We start from the raw sequence: 22,281 nt of genomic DNA, 5'->3' as shown, positions 1-22,281 counted from the left end.
CAGAAATGATACAGGATTTGGGATGGACATCATTAAAAGAAAAGCGTTTTTCGTTGCGACGGAATCTTCTCACGAAATTCCAATGACCAACTTTCTCCTCCGTATGCGAAAATATTTTGTTGACACCGACTTACATAGGGAGGAACGATCACCAAGATAAAATAAGGGAAATCAGAGCTCGTACGGAAAGATATAGGTGTTCATTCTTTCCGCGCACTATACGAGATTGGAATAATAGAGAATTGTGAAGGTGGTTCGAAGAAACCTCTGCCAGGCACTTAAATGTGATTTGCAGAGTATCCATGTAGATGTAGATGTACAACAGAGGCCCTGCATTATCGTAAAAAGAAACCTCTTCAAAATTCTTGGTGAAGGATACGGTATTAGCAGAGACTGGGGAATACCGACATACCAGGCAATGTCGACACCATCGTTCTTTTTTTTTCATCTGAGCAGCGCTATAGTCATTGGGAGATAGTGCTGCAGCATAGCGGATGATGCCAGAAGTAAGGTGCTCTTGTAAGGTGTTCTTGTACATGATGGCCTTATTGTGGTGCTAAAACTAGTGTTCATTTATGCTTAAACGGAGGTACCGGTAAGAGTTTATATACTTTTTTAATGGTAATAACTATTACGAAGATAGACAGTATGTTTCCTAATGCTTCTTTCAGCATGGGTTTGTAACTTGTAGAGCATTAGCAAAGCCATTACAATCTGGTCTCCGCCATTGACGTCTGAGCGGGGTATATAGACACCATTAGCAAAGCAACTAAAGTCTGGTCTCCACCAAATGTCTGAGTGGAGTAATATTGACAGATAATATGGAGCAATATGGACAGGGCTTGCATATTTCCCCTTCCTCTAAACTTCAGAAAAAAATGTTTACGCACTTAGTAAGGTCTTTTATTTAATTTCAGATGGCGAGGACAACAATAAGAAAATCAGAGAGGATTAAATGGACTGAAGAAATCCTTAAAAAGGCATTAAGTTTAGTGAAGTCAAGGAGATCACTGAACAGGGTATCAAAGAAGCTGAACATACTAAAAATTACACTTTATGATCGATTAAAATCAAATTAAGCCAATAAACTTTCCTTGGGGGGAGGGGGGGAGATGTGTTTTTATTACTGAACAAGAACAAGAATTAGTCAACCAACTACAATGGCACAATTATTTCTCTTGTAGTGTTGCAGTGAATTGCTATGAAAACTAGATCTTAAGCACAGTTTCAAGAAAACTACCAAAATGGCTGGAGAAGGCTGGGTTTCTGGTTTAAAAAAACCTATAATATACTTAATAAAACCATCAGGCAAATATCTGGGCTTCAGCACAGCTGAAGGCAAAGATCTGGGCTTCAGCACAGCTGAAGGTGACTGCTGTTTTCCCAACTTCAACACCACTTTCGGAAAACATGCTGTGTACCTATTTTGATACATATTAAGACAATAAAATATGTTACTTTCTGGGAACAGAAATTTTGCTCTATTTGCATTGCTTACTGCTGGTATTATCCTGCAACGCTGTCGATGTTAGTATTCAACATTTTTCGATTTTTCTTGTACGGGTATAAGTCTAACATTCCTTCGTCAAACAGCGTGTCATGGATTTTTTCATAGAAGTGACAGATTAAAAAAAAGAAAAAGTTCTTAAGATGACGGATGTCGGTATTCTTCCGCTCTCCCCTACTGGAACCAACGAAGTAACCATACAACTGAAGCGCCAAAGAAACTGGTATAGGTATGCTTATTCAAATACAGAGATATGTAAACGGGTAGACTACGGTGCTGCGGTCGGCAACGTCTATATAACACAACAAGTGTCTGGCGCAATTGATAGCTCGTTTACTGCTGCTACAATGCCAGTTTATCAAGATTTAAGTGAGTTTGAACGTGGTGTTATAGTCGGCGCACGAGCAATGGCATTTCCTAGATGACGATGAAGTAGGGATTTTCTCGTACGACCATTTCACGAGTGTACCTGGAATGTCAGGAATCCGGAAAAACATCAAATATCCGACAGCGCTGCGGCCGGAAAAAGGTCCTGCTAGAATGGGACCAACGACGACTGAAGAGAATCGTTCAACGTGACAGAAGTGCAACCCAAATTGCTGCAGTTTTTAATGCTGGGCCATCAACAAGTGTCATAGTGCAAACTATTCAACGAAATATCATCGATATGGGTTTTCAGAGCCGAAGGCCCACGCCTGTACCCTTGATGATGCAGGACACAAAGCTTCAGGCCTCGCCTGGTTCTGTCAGCACCGACATTGGACTGTTGATTACTGGAAACATGTTGCCTGGTCGGAAGAGTCTCGTTTCAAATTGAATCGACCGGTTGGACGTGAATGGGTATGAAGACATCCTCATCAATCCATGGACCCTACATGCTGGTGGAGGCTCTGTAATGTTGTGGGACGTGTGCAGTTGGAGTGATATGGGACCCCCGATATACCTAGATACGACTCTCACAGGTGACACGTGCGTAAGTATTCTGTCTGATCACCTGCATCCATTCATGTTCATTGTTCATTCCGACGGACTTCGGAAATTCCAGAAGAACAATGCGACACCCCACACGTCCAGAATTGCTACAAAGTGGCTCCAGGACCGCTCTTCCGAGTTTAAATGCATCCGCCGGCCACCAAACTCCACAGGCATGAACATTATGGAGCATATCTGTGATGCCTTGCAATGTGCTGTTTAGAAGAGATCTCCATCCCCTCGTACTCTTTATGGACGGCCCTGCAGGATTCATGGTATCAATTTCCCCCGGAACTATTTCATATTTTAGTCGAGCCTGTGCCAAGTCATGTTGCGGCACTTCTACGAGCTCGCGGGGGCCCTACACGGTATTAGGCAGGTGTACCAGATCTTTGGCTCTTCAGTGTATATGTTCTATGTTATCGAGGTCCACATAATTTAATGGTAGTCTTTCAATGTTTAAAAAGATAATCTGAAGTGCGTCATTTTGTATAAGTTAGTTTAGCTACGATATTTTACATGTGCAGAACATACAAGTAGTTTGATATAGTACGGGAAATTATAATATATAGAAAGACTGCTATGAAAACTTTTAATCGAGTGTTTCTGCTTGACCATTTGAAAATCGGACGAAAATTTCAACTTGTTTCTTTGACGGTCTTGCACACGGACGGTTCCTGCTTATCTTCAGAAGAAAGAAAGAGCCGTAAGTCTTTGTTAGTCCGAGAATTTCGAAGGTCTTTTCGAGCCGCCTAATGCCTTGTCCTACCAAGGCATCTTTCCTTCATGGCATAAGAGCTGTTTGTCAGATGTACCTCTTTAGAATGGAAGGCCAACGACAAAGTGCGACGATCATGAAGGCATGAGACAAGGATGTAGTGGTTTGTCCCTATTGTTCTGTCTCCGCGTCGAAGAAGCTAAGACATAAATCAAAGAGGAGTGGGATTAACATGGAAGGAGATTAGCAAGAAACTTAACATCGGCATTAGGGACCACATAGTAGACGGCGTGAAGGAATTCTACTACCTTTGTAAGCAAAATTACAAGTGATGAAAGACGCAAGGAGGGCATAAAAAGCAGACTAGCATAGCAAAATGAGGGCATTCATTCGTAAGAGATGTCTACTAGCATCAAAAGTCGGACTTAATTTGAGGAAGAAATTTCGAAGAATCCATTGTTAGAAAAATTCAGGAAAACAGGAAAAGAAGAGGATCGAAGCATTTGAGATGTAATACAACAGAAGGAAGTTGAAAATTAAGTGCACTGACAAGGTAAGAAATGAAGAGGTTTTTTGCAGACTCGGCGAAGAGAGGAACATGTGGAAAGCTTCGACAAGAAGAATAGACAGTACAATACGACATGTGTTAAGACGTCAAGGAACAACGTTTATGGTACTAGAGGGAGCTATAGAGGATAAAACGGTATGTGAAGGCAGAGACTGGAATATATCCAACAAATAATTGAGACGAAGAGATTGGTACAGGAGAGGAGCTCTCGTTTGGAAGTGGACCACGTCAAACCAGTCAGAAGGCTGATGACGTAAACAGGAAGACAGAAATTTCTGTGCAGCAACACAGTGGTTAAGTGATTTCAAGCCAGCTACTACAAAAAAAAAAAGCACATCGTCTGGCAATGAATTCAACCTTATCCCCGTTGCTATCAGAAATGTTCGTGGGGAAGTAGGAGTCTGATTTTCCTAAAAGTGAACCAGTGGAAAACATGTTGTGTATAGGTACAGATATTCCGATGATATTTTTTGGATGGAAAAGTATTCCATCAGGAAACTCCAGAAGTTCCTGGAAAATATGAACCAGTAGCATACTAACATAAAGTCAAGAGATTCACCCACTAATTCTCTATATATCAACTAACAGACAGAAAATAGCAACCATAAATTTAAAATCTACCAGAAATACTCCTTCACTGACACATTCATCCATACTTCCTCTCAACAGCCAACAGCCTACAAACATGCAGCATTCTATCACAGGAATCACCGTCTCTTTTCTGTCCAAATATCCTCAGAAGACTATGACTAGAAACGTAATACAATAAATCATTTGCTACAAGTAATGAATCTGAACGCAAAATTATTGAGAACATTCTCAATAAAAAACTGAAGAAGCATGCCAGATACCTATCGTACCCAATGAACAACGTACAAGGACCGAAAAGGAAGTGGTGCCGTTTATCCTCTACAGGTGAAACGTCTAATAGGCCAAGCAACATTTTAAAGGCAAAGGGTTTCACTCTGTTTCCCTATGTCCGACAGCCATTAGGTACATGTTGCTTCAGTTCAAAAGATAAACATCCGGTCATAATGAAAAGAGGGATTTACAAGTTCATCTGCAAGTGGTATCAGTCCTTATATACTGGAGAGACTTGGATGTCGATGTGTACTAGGCTCAAAGAACACCACAGAAGCTGGAGATTAAAGAAGCCAGATTCAGCCTTTGCCGAACAGTGCTTAAACCAAAACCACAAAAACATAATAGATGTAGAAGTCCTACATGTGGAGGGAAATGTCGCATGCTCACTCAATTCGAAATCTTAGAAATAAAAAAAATAAAGGTTATCTATCCCCGCAATTGCTATTGAACGAGCAGATTTTATTCAGTTTTTCATCCATTTTAGAAAATGTTACAAAATCTACATAGGAGCAAAACCAGGATACCTTCATTCACGAGTAGATAACGACACAAATTGCTGTTCACATGGCCTTATTCCACTGTATGTTGTTCATAATTATTATAAATGATTTCCTAATGGATGTGGTAGAAAAGAAATGTTACTGTGTCAAGATTTTCAACAGAGATAACATTTATACATTAAGTCAGGAATCCATGAAAATATAATAAGGGGAGATGGTATTAAGGACTTAAGCTGTAAGTTGCTTTGAAGTCGGGGACACCACGTAATATGACCCAAAAAATTAGCAGATTGCTGTTTACGATTGCTTTTTGTTCTGCTTCAAATAGAAAGCCTTTCAGTGCTTTAGTGAATAACACACCGTCAAGAAGCTATTTTAAGACATTGTTAAAAGCATATTTGATCAACTAATACGATGTATTTCGCCTCAACGTAACTTTCTCCTTTTCATACGTTTGGAATGGCGAAGAAGAGACGTAAACGATGTGAAAAGGCTTCGCTTAATACGGACGGACGAAACTGATGTTTGGTTTATATTACCCTCCCGAAAATGCTGAGAACATATTTTGCTGTGTTTGGACGGTTTACAGTGTTTCCTTAATCATAGCGTTCACCCAGACAACTTGTCGAGTTGGACCAGTAGGAAATCTAAAGTCAAATGACAGAATTAAAACTTTTACAGAAAAAGTAAACAGTGCAACCACATTTCATGCACCGGCATATAAAAGAAAATCTCTCTTCAACGAGCCCATATGATTCCTTTACAAAATTAGAGTGTAAAGATTAGTACAACCGTAAATGACGCAAGCTGGCGTTTTTGATAAAAATATTTCAACAGAAGCTGAAGTTTGGGGCAGCTAAAATGGCGGACGTCAGCTGCAAGTTTGTGACATCATGACGACTCCCTTTAATCTAACTCAAGCCAAGAATCAATAGCCGGCCACTGTGGCCAAGTGGTTCTAGCCGCTTCAATCTGGAACCGCACTTTTGCTACGGTCGCAGGTACGAATCCTACCTCGGGCTTGGGTTGTTTGGGGGAGAGACCAAACAGCGAGGTCATCGGTCTCATCGAGTAGGGAAGGACGGGGAAGGAAGTCGGCCGTGTCCTTTCAAAGGAACCGTTCCGCCATTTGCCTGGAGTGATTTAGGGAAAGCACGGAAAAGCTAAATCAGGATTTACTGGCAGGACACTTAGAAAATGTAACAGAGCTACTAAGGAGACTGCCTACACTACGCTTGTTCGTCCTCTTTTAGAATACTGCTGCGCGGTGTGGGATCCTTACCACATAGGACTGACGGAGTACATCGAAAAAGTTCAAAGAAAGGCGGCAAGTTTAGTATTATCGTGAAATATGGAAGAGAGTGTCACATAAATTATACAGGATTTGGGCTGGACATCATTGAAAGAAAGGCGTTTTTCGTTGCGACGGAATCTTCTCACGAAATTCCAATCACCAACTTTCTCCCCCGAATGCGAAAATATTTTGTTGACACCGACCTAAATAGAGAGGAACGATCACCACGATAAAATAAGAGAAAGCAGAGCTCGTACGGAAAGATATAGGTGTTCATTCTTTCCGCGCGCTATACGAGATTGGAATGAAAGAGAATTGTGAAGGTGGTTCGATGAACTCTCTGCCAGGCACTTAAGTGAGTTTCCCAGAGTATCCATGTAGATGTAGATGAACCGTCGTCCTCCAGAATGCGTGTCTAGTGTGCTAATCACTGCGCCACCTCGCTCGGTACCTTGGGCTTGGATGTGTGTGATGTTCTTAGGTTAGTTAGGTTTAAGTAGTTGTAAGTCTAGGGGACTGATGACCTCAGATGTTAAGTCCCATAGTGCTTAGAGCCATTTGAACCAAGAATCAATAGATTAAGAAAGTTTACACTTTTATTCTTGTTTGGTTGCCATCTTTGGGATCAGTTGTGTAGTAGGAAACGAACTTATAACTCGAAATCTAATTCGTGCAATAATAATAAAGCTCCTCAAATAAGTCTAAATGTTTCATAATAATAAAATTATAAACAGCCGACCAGTTGGAATGGATAAAGAAATTCTTTACCTAGGTTTCGACAAATATAAATTTGTCCTTTTCAGAAGATAGCAATTTTACATTAGTAAGGACTAATGTACCATCGCCGTTTTTACAATTGTCGGCATAGATCCATGTGGCAAAAATAAAATACAGCCCTAGAATTAGGGTTTGTCACGTAAATATAAAATAGCTCATGGATCTTGCAGAGCTCACAACCGAGCTCATATTTGTTTAAAATATTAAAATATCTAAATGCTTCGTTTAATTATTAGAATTTTACCTCACTTGTTTTGTATTTTTGCAAGTTACTAGCATTTTTGCGGTTATTGATTTTTATTGAAAATCGTGTATGTGAGGCAACTTTGTGAAGACGTTGTTAAACAATGGCGGCAAGCAGGAGCGCAGGTGTCGGTTAGTTACCTTGATGTCGCTGGGGTAGACGAAGGAGCGACCGTCGTCAGGGGCGACGACGCCTATGGTGGCGGGAGACATGGGGAGGCCGGTGCGCGAGTTCCAGCAGGTGACGCGGTGGTTGTTGACCTCCATCTGGAAGAGCACGCCCGTCTCCTCGTCCAGGAAGCTGCCCGTAGACTGGCCGCTGGGCCCGCGCGATCCCACTGCCCGGAAGGAGCGGAACCAGGGCGTCGTGCCAGCCGCGGTCCTGCAAACGCCGGCCATTCTCAAGTGCTCCCATGGCTGCGACATCCGTACCAGGTCGGGTTGACAGAGGAGAGAGAGAAGATCCAAAGAAGAGCGGCGCCTTTCGTCGCAGGGTTATTGGTAAGCGTGACAGATGTTTAGCAAACTCAAGTGGCAGATTCTTCAAGACAGGCGCTCTGCATCGCAGTGTAGCTTGCTGTCCAGGTTTCGAGAGGGTGTGTTTCTGGATGAGGTATCGAATATATTGCTTCCCCCTACTTATACTTCCCAAGAAGATCACGAATGTAAAATTAGAGAGATTCGAGCGCGCACGGAGGCTTTCCGGCAGTCGTTCTTCCCGCGAACCATACGCGTGTGGAACAGCAAAGGGAGGTAATGACAGTGGCACGTAAAGTGCCCTCCGCCACACACCGTTGGGTGGCTTGCGGAGTATAAATGTAGATGTAGATGTAGTTTCGGTGCATAACCATCTGACACAAACCTTACAGGGCAATTGAGATAGCCACCAGCATACCACTGTTTAACACCCAGCTGAGGGCGACGTTCAGAGATTTGCATATACATCTGTACTCCGCAAGCTATTTTATGGTACGTCACAGAGGGCAAATTGTCTACCACTGTCGCTTCCCCCTTTGCTGTTCCAGTCGCGGGTGGTACGCGGGAAGAAAGATTTTACCTTCATGGTCTCTTCGCGAGATATATGGAGAAGGAACAACTACGCTGAGTGATTCTTCCAGGAATGTGCGCTCTCGGAACTTTAACAGCAAACTACACCACGCTGCAGAACACCTCTCTGGTAGCACCTGCCATTACAGTCGGCTGAGCAGTTTCGTGACGTTTTCGTGCTTACTGAATGAACCTGTGACAAAATGCGCTGCTCTTCTTTGGGTCTTCTTTATTTCCTCTATCAGTTTGTACACATGAAAAAATGTTTTGCATCACCCCGGTTCTAGGCGCTACAGCCTCGGGCATGGATATGTGTGATGTCCTTAGGTTAGTTAGGTTTAAATGGTTCTAAGTTCTAGGGGACTGATGACCTCAGAAGTTAAGTCCCATAGTGCTCAGAGCCATTTGAACCATTTTTTTTCCACCCCGGTTCCAAGAACTCCTGAAGATAGACGTTGACAGTGAATATTATATCACAGAGCCTTTGGCTGTTCAGAGATGTCACTAAACCCACCCAATGACTTAAACAACCATGGATGAGGAGCGCCTATTAGACGGAGGGGGTCCGACAGCCGATCGATTCCAGTCATTCCACCAGGAAGGAGGCACACAGCTCGTGTCGTCTGTAGTTCAACCATGCCTAGACGGTCAATACCGCAGTTCGATCGCGGCCGCATTGTTACTTTGTGCCAGGCGTCTCAGATAAACCAAAGCGAAGCCCGCCCGATTGGCCGTACCGTCTGACGCACGGTTTTCCGGGCGGGAAGGAGCGCCTGGTCCCCGGCACGAATCCTCCCGGCGGATTTGTGTCGAGGTCCGGTGACCCGGCCAGTCTGTGGATGGTTTTTAGGCGGTTTTCCATCTGCCTCGGCGAATGCGGGCTGGTTCCCCATATTCCGCCTCAGTTACACTATGTCGGCGATTGCTGCGCAAACAAGTTCTCCACGTACGCGTACACCACCATTACTCTACCACGCAAACATAGGGGTTACACTCGTCTGCTGTGAGGCTTTCCCTGGGGGATCCACCGGGGGCCGAACCGCACAATAACGCTGGGTTCGGTGTGGGGCGGCGAAGGGGTGAAGTGGACGGCGGTAGTCGTCGTGGGGTTGTGGTGCGGCAGCGGCGGGGACGGAGCCTCTCCGTCGTTTCTAGGTCCCCGGTTAACATACAATACAATACGATAGAAACCAAAGCGATGTTGTTCGGACGTGGAGGAGATGAACTGTCGATGACATGCCTCGCTCAGGACGCCCAAGGGCTACTACTGCAGTGGATGACTGCTACCTACGGATTATGGCTCGGAGGAACCCTGACAGCAACGCCATCATGTTTAATAATGCTATTCGGGCAGTTACAGGACATCGTGTTACGACTCAAACTGTGCGCAATTTTTTGCATGATACGCAGCTTCACTTCCGACATCCATGGCGAGGCCCATCTTTGTAACTACGACACCATGCAGCGCTTTACAGATGTCCGTTGGTGGGAGGCTTGCGTGCCTCAACGATACAGATAGCCGTACCGTAGGTGCAACCACAACGGAGGGGTATCTGTTGAGAGGCCAGACAAACGTATGGTTCCTGAAGAGGGGCAGCAGCCTTTTCAGTAGTTGCAGGGGCAACAGTCTGGATGATTGACTGATCTGGCCTTGTAACACTAAGCAAAACGGCCTTGCTGTGCTGGTACTGCGAACGGCTGAAAGCAAGGGGAAACTACAGCCGTAATTTTTCCCGAGGGCATGCAGCTTTACTGTATGGTTAAATGATGATGACGTCCTCTTGTGTAAAATATTCCGGAGGTAAAATAGAACCCCTTTCGGATCTCCGGGCGGGGACTACTCAAGAGGACGTCGTTATCAGGAGAAAGAAAACTGGCGTTCTACGGATCGGAGCGTGGAATGTCAGATCCCTTAATCGGGTAGGTAGGTTAGAAAATTTAAAAAGGGAAATGGATAGGTTAAAGTTAGATATAGTGGGAATTAGTGAAGTTCGGTGGCGGGAGGAACAAGACTTCTGGTCAAGTGAATACAGGGTTATAAATACAAAATCAAATAGGGGTAATGCAGGAGTAGGTCTAATAATGAATAAAAAAATAGGAGTGCGGGTAAGCTACTACAAACAGCGTAGTGAACGTATTATTGTGGCCAAGATAGACACGAAGTCCATGCCTACTACAGTAGTACAAGTTTATACGCCAACTAGCTCTGCAGATGACGAAGAAATTGAAGAAATGTATGACGAGATAAAAGAAATTATTCAGGTAGTTAAGGGAGACGAACATTTAATAGTCATGGGTGACTGGAATTCGAGCGTAGGAAAAGGGAGAGAAGGAAACATAGTAGGTGAATATGGATTGGGGGTAAGAAATGAAAGAGGAAGCCGCCTAGTAGCATTTTGCACAGAGCACAACTTAATCGTAGCTAACACTTGGTTCAAGAATCATAAAAGAAGGTTGTATACATGGAGATACTGAAAGGTATCAGATAGATTATATAATGATAAGACAGAGATTTAGGAACCAGGTTTTAAATTGTAAGACATTTCCAGGGGCAGATGTGGACTTTGACCACAATCTATTGGTTATGAACTGTAGATTAAAACTGAAGAAACTGCAAAAAGGTGGGAATTTAAGAAGATGGGACCTGGATAATCTGACTAAACCAGAGGTTGTACAGAGTTTCAGGGAGAGCATAAGGTAACAATTGACAGGAATGGGGCAAAGAAATACAATAGAAGAAGAATGGGTAGTTCTGAGGGATGAAGTAGTGAAGGCAGCAGAGGATCAAGTAGGTAAAAAGACGAGGGCTAGTAGAAATCCTTGGGTAACAGAAGAAATATTGAATTTAATTGACGAAAGGAGAAAATATAAAAATGCAGTAAATGAAGGAGGCAAAAAGGAATACAAACGTCTCAAAAATAGGATCGACAGGCATGGCTAGAGGACAAATGTAAGGATGTAGAGGCTTATCTCACTAGGGGTAAGATAGATACTGCCTACAGGAAAATTAAAGAGACCTTTGGAGAAAAGAGAGCCACTTGTATGAATATCAAGAGCTCAGATGGAAACCCAGTTCTAAGCAAAGAAGGGAAAGCAGAAAGGTGGAAGGAGTATATAGAGGGACTATACAAGGGCGATGTACTTGAGGACAATACTATGGAAATGGAAGAGGATGTAGATGAAGATGAAATGGGAGATACGATACTGCATGAAGAGTTTGACAGAGCACTGAAAGACCTGAGTCGAAACAAGGCCCCGGGAGTAGACAACATTCCATTAGAACTATTGACGGCCTTGGAAGAGCCAGTCCTGACAAAACTCTACCATCTGGTGAGCAAGATGTTTGAGACAGGTGAAATACCCTCAGACTTCAAGAAGAATATAATAATTCCAATCCCAAAGAAAGCAGGTGTTGACAGATGTGAAAATTACCGAACTATCAGTTTAATAAGTCACAGCTGCAAAATACTAACACGAATTCTTTACAGACGAATGGAAAAACTGGTGGAAGCCGACCTCGGGGAAGATCAGTTTGGATTCCGTAGAAATGTTGGAACACGTGAGGCAATACTGACCTTACGACGTATCTTAGAAGAAAGATTAAGGAAAGGCAAACCTACATTTCTAGCATTTGTAGACGTAGAGAAAGCTTTTGACAATGTTGACTGGAATACTCTCTTTCAAATTTTAAAGGCGGCAGGGGTAAAATATAGGGAGTGAAAGGCTATTTACAATTTGTACAGAAACCAGATGGCAGTTATAAGAGTCGAGGGGCATGAAAGGGAAGCAGTGGTTGGGAAGGGAGTGAGACAGGGTTGTAGCCTCTCCCCGATGTTATTCAATCTGTATATTGAGCAAGCAGTAAAGGAAAGAAAAGAGAAATTTGGAGTAGGTATTAAAATCCAGGGAGAAGAAATAAAAACTTTGAGGTTCGCCGATGACATTGTAATTCTGCCAGAGACGGCAAAGGACTTGGAAGAGCAGTTGAACGGAACGGACAGTGTCTTGAAAGGAGGATATAAGATGAACATCAACAAAAGCAAAACAAGGATAATGGAATATAGTCAAATTAAGTCGAGTGATGCTGAGGGAATTAGATTAGGAAATGAGACGCTTAAAATAGTAAAGGAGTTTTGCTATTTGGGGAGCAAAATAACTGATGATGGTCGAAGTAGAGAGGATATAAAATGTAGACTGGCAATGGCAAGCAAAGCGTTTGTGAAGAAGAGAAATTTGTTAACATCGAGTATAGATTTGTCAGGAAGTCGTTTCTGAAAGTATTTGTATAGAGTGGAGCCATGTATGGAAGTGAAACATGGACGATAAATAGTTTGGACAAGAAGAGAATAGAAGCTTTCGAAATGAGGTGCTACAGAAGAATGTTGAAGATTAGGTGGGCAGATCACGTAACTAATGAGGAGGTATTGAATAGGATTGGGGAGAAGAGAAGTTTGTGGCACAACTTGACTAGAAGAAGGGATCGGTTGGTAGGCCATGTTCTGAGGCATCAAGGGTTCACAAATTTAGCATTGGAGGGCAGGGTGGAGGGTACAAATCGTAGAGGGAGACCAAGAGATGGATACACTAAGCAGATTCAGAAGGATGTAGGCTGCAGTAGGAACTGGGAGATGAAGGAGCTTGCACAGGATAGAGTAGCATGGAGAGCTGCATCAAACCAGTCTCAGGACTGAAGACCACAACAAACAAGAACAACATGCCGAATGGACCGTTCAGAATTGGCATCACGTTCTCTACACCGGTGAGTGTCGCATATGCCTTCAACCAGACAATAGTCGGAGACGTGTTTGGAGGCAACCAAGTCAGGCTGAACGCCTTATACACACTGTCCAGCGAGTGCAAGGTTTCTTGCTGTTTTGGGGTGGCATTATGTGGGGCCGACGTACGCCGCTGGTGGTCATGGAAGGCATCGTAACGGCTATACGATACGTGAATGCCGTCTTCCGACCGATAGTGCAACCATATAGGCAGCATATTGGCGAGGCATTCGTCTTCATGGACAAAATTGGCGACCCCATCGTCCACATCTCGTGAATGACTTCCTTCGGGATAACGACATTGCTCGACTAGAGAGGCCAGCATGTTCACCAGACATGACCCTATCGAACATGCCTCGGACAGAATGAAAAGGGTTGTTTATGGACGACGTGACACACCAACAACTCTACGCCGAATCGCTGTTGAGGAGTGGGACAATGTGGACCAGTACCTTGATGAAATTGTGGATAGTATGCCACGACGAATGCAGGCATGCATCGATACAAGAGGACGTACTACTGGGTATTAGAGGTACCGGAGTGTACAGCAATCTGGACCACCACCTCTTAAGGTCTCGCTATATGGTGGTACTACATGCAATGTGTGGTTCTCATGAGCAATAAAAATGGCGGAAATGGTGTTTATGTTGATCTCGATTCCAATTTTCTGTACAGGTTCCGTAACTCTCGGAACCGAGGTGATGCAAAACTTTTTTTGTTGTGTGTAATATGGATATCGGAACGACGAGCAACAGTCAACAATTATTTGAGAGAAGATTTAGTAAACTCTCTCCTTCGTAGTGGAGTACATTTACTGAGCATTATGACTGCTTGGCATATGCGTTTCGTACAATTAGTTTTATGTGGACATTCCACGTCAAATCACCCTGTAATCCTATTTCCAGATATTTAATAGAGATGATTGCTTCCGGTTACTGTTTGTCAACTGTGTAATCATACAATAACGGGTCTTTTCGATTTTTTATGCGCTATACGTTACATTTGTTTATGTCGAGGGTCAAGCGGCACCCCTGCCCCAAGCGTCGATATTCTACAGGTTTCTCTTGAACCGTATCGTTCGCCACGGTTCCTGTTTATCCCTTGGTTAACTCGTGTTTGGAGTTTCCGCGCTTTGCTAGAGGGCAACCCCTGCCCCAAGCATCGATCCTCCTCAGGTCTCCCTTGAACCGTGTCGTTTGCCACTGTTCCTGCTTTTCCCTTGGTTTACTCGTGTTTGTAGTTTCCGCGCTTTGCTAGAGGGCAACCCCTGCCCCAAGCGTCGATCCTCTGCAGGTCTCCCTTGAACCATGTCGTTTGCCACTGTTCCTGTTTTTCCATTGGTTTACTCGTGTTTGGAGTTTCCGCGCTTTCCTAGAGGGCAACCCCTGCCCCAAGCGTCGATCCTCTGCAGGTCTCCCTTGAACCATGTCGTTTGCCACTGTTCCTGTTTTTCCCTTGGTTTACTCGTATTTGGAGTTTCAGCGCTTTGCTAGAGGGTAACCCCTGTCCCAAGCGTCGATCCTCTGAAGGTCTCCCTTGAACCATGTCGTTTGCCACTGTTCCTGCTTTTCCCTTGGTTTACTCGTATTTGGAGATTCAGCGCTTTGCTAGAGGGCAACCCCTGTCCCAAGCGTCGATCCTCTGCAGGTCTCCCTTGAACCATGTCGTTTGCCACTGTTCCTGTTTTTCCATTGGTTTACTCGTGTTTGGAGTTTCCGCGCTTTGCTAGAGGGCAAGCCCTGCGACAAGCGTCGATCCTCTGCAGGTCTCCCTTGAACCGTGTCGTTTGCCACTGTTCCTGTTTTTCCCTTGGTTTACTCGTATTTGGAGTTTCCGCGCTTTGCTAGAGGGCAACCCCTGTCCCAAGCGTCGATCCTCTGCAGGTCTCCCTTGAACCGTGTCGTTTGCCACTGTTCCTGCTTTTCCCTTGGTTTACTCGTATTTGGAGTTTCGGCGCTTTGCTAGAGGGCAACTCCTGCCCCAAGCGTCGATCCTCTGCAGGTTTCCCTTGAACCGTGTCGTTTGCCACTGTTCCTGTTTTTCCCTTGGTTTACTCATATTTGGAGATTCCGCGCTTTGCTAGAGGGCAACCCCTGTCCCAAGCGTCGATCCTCTGCAGGTTTCCCTTGAACCGTGTCGTTTGCCACTGTTCCTGCTTTTCCCTTGGTTTACTCGTATTTGGAGTTTCCTCGCTTTGCTGGAGGGCAACCCCTGTCCCAAGCGTCGATCCTCTGCAGGTCTCCCTTGAACCATGTCGTTTGCCACTGTTCCTGCTTTTCCCTTGGTTTGCTCGTATTTGGAGATTCCGCGCTTTGCTAGAGGGCAACCCCTGTCCCAAGCGTCGATCCTCTGCAGGTTTCCCTTGAACCGTGTCGTTTGCCACTGTTACTGCTTTTCCCTTGGTTTACTCGTATTTGGAGTTTCCGCGCTTTGCTAGAGGGCGTTGCGGAGACTACATGAGCGCGCTGCTAGCGCGCCCGCTGGGAGGAGCCGCAGTGTGCCGTGCTGAGGGCGGACGTGGCAGTTGAGACGAGTATTTCGCCCTGGACGACCGTTCTGCAGTGCGTTTTTTTTTTTTTTCGTTAATGGGCTGGGGAAGCTACGAAGTTCGCCTGCGGCTGCCAATAACCTTCAGAAGGTGGTTTCGTCACTGAAAGTAAGATTTTTCATCTAGTTAGTGCAACGGTCGTCGTCTGGCGGGGCCAATCTCCCGGTGTTGTGGGAGCTATTAACAACTGTGTGGCAACGTTTCTCTGCTTTGAGTTTGTGATCGTAAATTGCCTTACGTTTGTGTTACTGCCCCCTTGCATGAATGTACATTTGAACATCATGCTGAATTATAGGCGCGCGTTGTAAAGAAAAAAAAATTATTTTGGCTGTGGACCTTCTGCAGGCCGTTGTTTTCCCATCGACGGCGTAGCTCACTGTTTGGATAAGCACGTTGTAAAATGTTAAATAACCTTGTAGTGTTGGTTGTTTGGCTTCATAATATTTTGTACGCTTTTATAGGGTAATGTTTATATCGTCAAACATTTATAATTTTTTTTATTGTTGTTGCCCTTTTCCTGTTCCCATTTTACACCCAAAGATTACTGGCAGTGCAAATGCCCTGACCGTCTGACTCATTATCGCCCAGCCCAACCCGCTAAGGATAGAAACCAGAAATTTGGAGAGGGTGTTGACATCACACGGTAGGTGTCGTTTAACAAAGTATTTTTTGAAATTTCACCCTTTTTGAAAATTTGGCGCTATTAAGGCAATTTTGAAACTAGATCGACGAAAATTGGTATTTGGTCTCTGAAGAAAGATGTATTTCAGCGTTTTTGGAAATTTAACCCTCTGTGGGTGCGAAATGGTGGACGAAAGTCTTTTGTGAAAATAAATCGTTATTAAAGAACAATTGAAATATTTCTAAAGATACAGCAATGAAAGTTGATATTTAAATTCTCTGTTCAATTCGGCGGAAAAATTTTAAAATTTACATTTAAATTCTCGGTTGCAAATAAAAAAAATGTTTAAGCGTTTTTGGAAATTCAAGCCTTAAGGGGGTGAAATAGAGGATGAAAGTGTTTATCAAAATGTGTCATTTTGAAGCTAAACCCAAGAACACTTGTATTTGGAGTCTCAGTAATACATAAAAAAATACGTGTTTCACTGTTTTTGGAAATTCAACCCGTATGGCAGTGAACAGGCGATGATTGTTTTTGTGGAAGTATTCCGTTATGGAAGCATTTTTGAAGCTAAATCTATGAAAACTTGGCTCCTCTGTTAGAAATAAAAAAGTTTGTTTCACTGGTTTTATAAAATAAACCCATAGGAGGGTGCAGCAAGGTCTCACTGATTCATTGACACATCATTGCCCAGCGAAAACTGCTATGAATATAAATTAAAAATTTGAAGAGGGTGTATGTAACTACTTCAAAGTAATCTGGATATGTAAGAAATTCTCTGTAATGATTTAAAAAAAAATGGAATATTTCATAAATGAAGTGTGAATAGGTTCGTTTCTCCACGGTATAGAGCTATATTTCCCGTAAAATGTTCAATTTACGCGATATTTAACGGTCAAGAAACAATTTTGAAATAACTTTTTTTAAACCGTGAAATGTTTTGTGAAATGATTTGTCTACAAGTAATCAATGAAACGGATTAGAGAAACGCTTGACGTGTCATAGAATGGTGCTCGAAATTTTTTGGTGTGAAATAAGCAATGCAACACTTTTTTCCTCAGCTAATTTTGGTTGAAAAACCCGAAATTTGTCGTGGGATATCGTGGAATATTCCCTCTTCAGCCCGTAAGGTTTCATAATGTTCCAATAGGTGGAGGCGCTACAGGTAGCCTACAAAATGGCGTCTGTGACAGAGGTGCTTTCCAAGCAGAGATCTGTCATTGAGTTTCTTTTGGCAGAAAACGAGAACATCGCAGATATACCTAGGCGCCTGAAGAATGTGTATGGAGACCTGGCAGTGAACAAAGCCACGGTGAGTCGTTGGACGAGACCCCTGTCATCATCGCAACGAGATAACCTATCTGATCTCCCTCGTGCCGGACGGCTGCACACAGCTGTAACTCCTGCAACGTTGGAACGTGCGGACACTCTCATTCGAGTTGATCCACGGATCACAACCAAACACGACTCGCTGCACAATTGGACGTCTCTGTTGGTAGGGCTGACACACTTGTCCTCTAGTTGGGGCACTCAAAGATCGGTGTCCTCTCCGTCCCTCAACAGAATGCGATAGAGAGCAATGGACAACCATTTGTGCTAAACTGCTTGCACGTTACAACGCTGATTGTGACAATTTTTTGGTGACCATTATCACCGGCGATGAAACATGGGTTCATCATTTCGAACCGAAAACAAAACGGTAATCCATAGGGTGCCGCCACACTACCTCTCACCCGAAAAAGAATTTAAAACAACACCCTCTGGTGGTAAAGCCATGCCGGCGGGCTTTTGGAATTCTGAAGGGGTTATTCTATTTGATGCACTCCCTCATGGTACAACGATAAACTTTGAAGTCTGTTGAAGTGAAAGTGAAGAAACCATTTCAGCGTGTTCGTCGCCAGAATAGTTCAAACGACCTGGTCCTTCTCCATGACAGCGCAAGCCCTCGCACAAATATAGACCCTCGAGAGGAGCTCACGAAACTTCATTGGACTCGTCTTCCTTATCCGTCCTACAGCCCAGATCTCACACCTTTCTGTTTGGGCCAATGCACTCTGCGGGAAGAAGTACATGGATGATAGGAAGGTTATTGATGAAGCAAGACGTTGGCTTCGATGTGGCATAGGAGCCCTCCCCGGAAGGTGAAAAATAGGGTTTTGCGACCAAAGGAGTGGGAAGATAATGTGGTGTATTGGAATCCTCAATAAAAGGAACCGCTTGATTACTTACTGAACGCCCCTCTTACGTACAGCAAATGAGGTGCCACTAGCTGGCAACGGTGGCCCGAGCGGTTCTAGGCGCTTCAGTCCGGAACCGTGCGACTGATACGGTCGCAGGTTAGAATCCTGCCTGGGGCATGGCTGTGTGTGATGTACTTAGTTAGCTTTGAGTAGTTCTAAGTTCTAGGGGACTGATGACCTCAGATGTTAAGTCCCATAGTGCTCAGAGCCATTTAAACCATTTTTTGATGTGCCACTTGAAAATTTAAACTTCAGTGTTTGACTTAGAATCTCAAATAGTATTAGGGGATCTTTGTCGGTGTTGCATCATTCAAATGTTACTGTAACCTAGCCATTAAAATTGCTACACCAAGAAGAAATGTAGATAATAAATCGGTATTCATTGGACAAATATATTATACTAGAACTGACATGTGATTACGTTTTCACATGATTTGGGTGCATAGATCCTGATAAATCAGTACCCTGAACAACCACCTCTGGCCGTAATAACGGCCTCGATACGCCTGGGCATTGAGTCAAAAAGAGCTTGGATGGCATTTACAGGTACAGGTGCACATGCAGCTTCAACACGATACCGCAGTTCATCAGGAGTAGTAACTGGCGTATTGTGACCAGCCACTTGCTCGCCCACCATCGATCAGAGGTTTTCAATTGGTGAGAGATCAGGAGAATGTGTTGACCAGGGCAGCAGTCGAACATTTTCTGTATCAAGAAAGGCCCGTACAGGACCTGCAACATGCAGTCGTGCAATATCCTGCTGAAATGTAGGGTTTCGCAGGGATCGAATGAAGGGTAGGACCACGGGTCGTAACACATCTGAAATGTAACGTCCGCTGTTCAAAGTGCCGTCAATGCGAACAAGAGGTGACCGTGACGTGTAACCAATGGCACCCCATACCATCACGCCGGGTGATACGCCAGTATGGCGATGACGAATACACGCTTCCAATGTGCGTACACCGCGATGTCGCCGAACACGGATGCGACCATCATGATGCTATAAACAGAACCTGGATTCATCCGAAAAAATGAAGTTTCGCCATTCGTGCACCTAGGTTCGTCGTTGAGTACACCATCTCAGGCGCTCCTGTCTGTGATGCAGCGTCAGGGGTAACCGCAGCCATGGTCTCCGAGCTGACAGTCCATGCTGCTGCAAACGTCGTCGAACTGTTCGTGCAGATGGTTGTTGTCTTGCAAACGTCCCCATCTGTTGACTCAGGGATCGAGACGTGGCTGCACTATCCGTTACAGCTATGGGGATAAGATGCCTGTCATCTCGACTGCTAGTGATACGAGGCCGTTGTGATCCAGCACGGCGTTCCGTATTACCCTCCTGAATCCACCGATTCCATATTCTGCTAACAGTCACTGGATCTCGACCAACGCGAGCAACAATGTCGCGATACGATAAACCGCAATCGCGGTAGGGTGCAATCCGACCTTTATCAATGTCGGAAACGTGATGGTACGCATTTCTCCTCCTTACACAAGGAATCACAACAACGTTTCACCAGGCAACGCCGGTCAACTGCTGTTTGTGTATGAGAAATCGGTTGGAAACTTTCCTCATGTCAGCACGTTATGTCACCACCGGCGCCAACCTTGTGTGAATGCTCTGAAAAGCTAATCATTTGCGTATCACAGCATCTTCTTCCTGTCGGTTAAATTTCGCGTCTGTAGCACGTCATCTGCGTGGTGTAGCAATTTTAATGGCCAGTAGTGTATTTTATTTCTTGCTTTCAGACAATTCGTTTCTCAAATCATTTGGCCATTTTTAATGTCTCGGCACACGTAATGCACTGTGGGGCAGAGTGGACCAACCTGTTGCGCAGGAGTCTGGTGGAGACGGCGTACTCGGTGGTGGCGGACAGCGCGTGGAAGTAGAGGGTGCGGAAGCCGCCGTCCGCGGGGTCGGGCGCCGACAGCGCCGCCGAGAAGACGCCGTCCGGCCACTGGAAGTCCAGCCCGGCGATGCGGTAGTCGCCGTGCTGCGGCTCGAAGTAGAAGAAGTGGTGCTGCACGCGGAACGACGACATGCGCGCCAGGTCGAACACCACCATGGCGTAGGAGCCCAGGTCCGGCAGGTAGGCGAACGCCTCGGCGCACCTGTCGGCCGTCACGTCCACTGCGATGTGCGCGAAGAACGAGTCCGGTCGGTAGTCCGCCTCCTTCAGGTAGTAGCTGCGGGCACAGGGCCGCGCGTCAGCACGTAAAGCAGTGCAGATCCACAGTATCTGGAATGTCTAAATCGATAAATGTAGGGTAATTTGCTTGCGATTGTACAGACTACCACTGTCAGGGACACCAAAAGACTTATAATATTAAGTTTGTTTGTGTTGCCATCCTCCGCAGCAAGCATATAAATACTGCGACATAAACGTTTTCTGGGTTTGGTACCGCGTCATAATGTAAAAAACTACTGCTGCTATAGAAAAACCAACGTTTCGGCCACGATTGCAGCGGCCTTCTTCTGGCTCTAATGGTGCGTTCTAGCTATGCAGTGTCCTTTATATTTTGTTGTTCACTGCGCATGGAATTACATCATAATTTTAAAAAGGTAGATAGTTGCATTGGTCACTTAAGGAAGAAGGAGAGGGAACTTTATTTTAATAATAACCTATTAAAATAATCACCTATTAAAATAAAGTTCCCTCTCCTTCTTCCTTAAGTGACCAATGCAACTATCTACCTTTTTAAAATTATGATGTAATTCCATACGCAGTGAACATTAACAACAAAATATAAAGGACACTGCATAGCTAGAACGCACCATTAGAGCCAGAAGAAGGCCGCTGCAATCGTGGCCGAAACGTTGGTTTTTCTATAGCAGCAGTAGTTTTCACATTATGACGTGGTACCAAACCCAGAAAACTTTTATGTCGACTGACTCTGGCCGTGGAAGCCTACGCAATTATATAAATACTTATTTTGCAGGTCGTGCGGTTCTAGGCGCTGCAGTCTCGAACCGAGCGACCGCTACGGTCGCAGGTTCGAATCCTGCCTCGGGCATGGATGTGTATGATGTCCTTAGGTTAGTTAGGTTTAATTAGTTCTAAGTTCTAGGCGACTGATGACCTCAGAAGTTAAGACGCATAGTGCTCAGAGCCATTTTGAACTTGTTTTGCAAATCAAACTGCCTTTTCCTGCTGCTAGTTAGTGGATTTATCCCATACGCGTTTCGCCTTCTCCTGTTCTAAGGCATCATCAGTGGGATCTATAACGATACAGTTTTGTTAGTTATAGATTATCAAACAGTTCACTTTTTGTAATAAAAGTAATTACTTACGATTTGCTGATCTGCGTTTCCTCACATCTGGTCTGGAGGTCGCACTGACACTTTTATCACTGCCATATAATCACATCTTTGTGTTCTCGCCATCCACACACTGTTCACCATGTTTCTCACCACACAAAAGAGTGAGAAACATGGTGAACAGTGTGTGGATGGCGAGAACACAAAGATGTGACTATATGGCAGTGATAAAAGTGTCAGTGCGACCTTCAGAGCAGATGTGAGGAAACGCAGATCAGCAAATCGTAAGTAATTACTTTTTTTTTACAAAAAGTGAACTGTTTGATAATCTATAACTAACAAAACTGTAT

At 44.4% G+C, this 22,281-nt stretch overlaps 1 protein-coding gene across 1 annotated transcript in view; it reads right to left on the bottom strand.

Annotated features, from left to right (window-relative positions):
* LOC126100377 (L-dopachrome tautomerase yellow-f2-like) overlaps window positions 1–22,281 on the bottom strand; it is a 125,787-nt gene that overhangs the window by 6,509 nt on the left and 96,997 nt on the right. The window contains exons 4-5 of the mRNA XM_049910985.1: window positions 20,500–20,859; window positions 7,585–7,825 (exon numbers count right to left, since the gene is read on the bottom strand). Coding sequence (XP_049766942.1) covers window positions 7,585–7,825; window positions 20,500–20,859 — 601 coding nt within the window. The remainder of the gene's footprint in view (window positions 1–7,584; window positions 7,826–20,499; window positions 20,860–22,281) is intronic.

Source organism: Schistocerca cancellata, chromosome 9, assembly GCF_023864275.1.
Source record: "Schistocerca cancellata isolate TAMUIC-IGC-003103 chromosome 9, iqSchCanc2.1, whole genome shotgun sequence".
NCBI classification, from domain to species: domain Eukaryota; kingdom Metazoa; phylum Arthropoda; class Insecta; order Orthoptera; family Acrididae; genus Schistocerca; species Schistocerca cancellata.
This window is presented reverse-complemented; position numbering and strand designations above follow the sequence as displayed.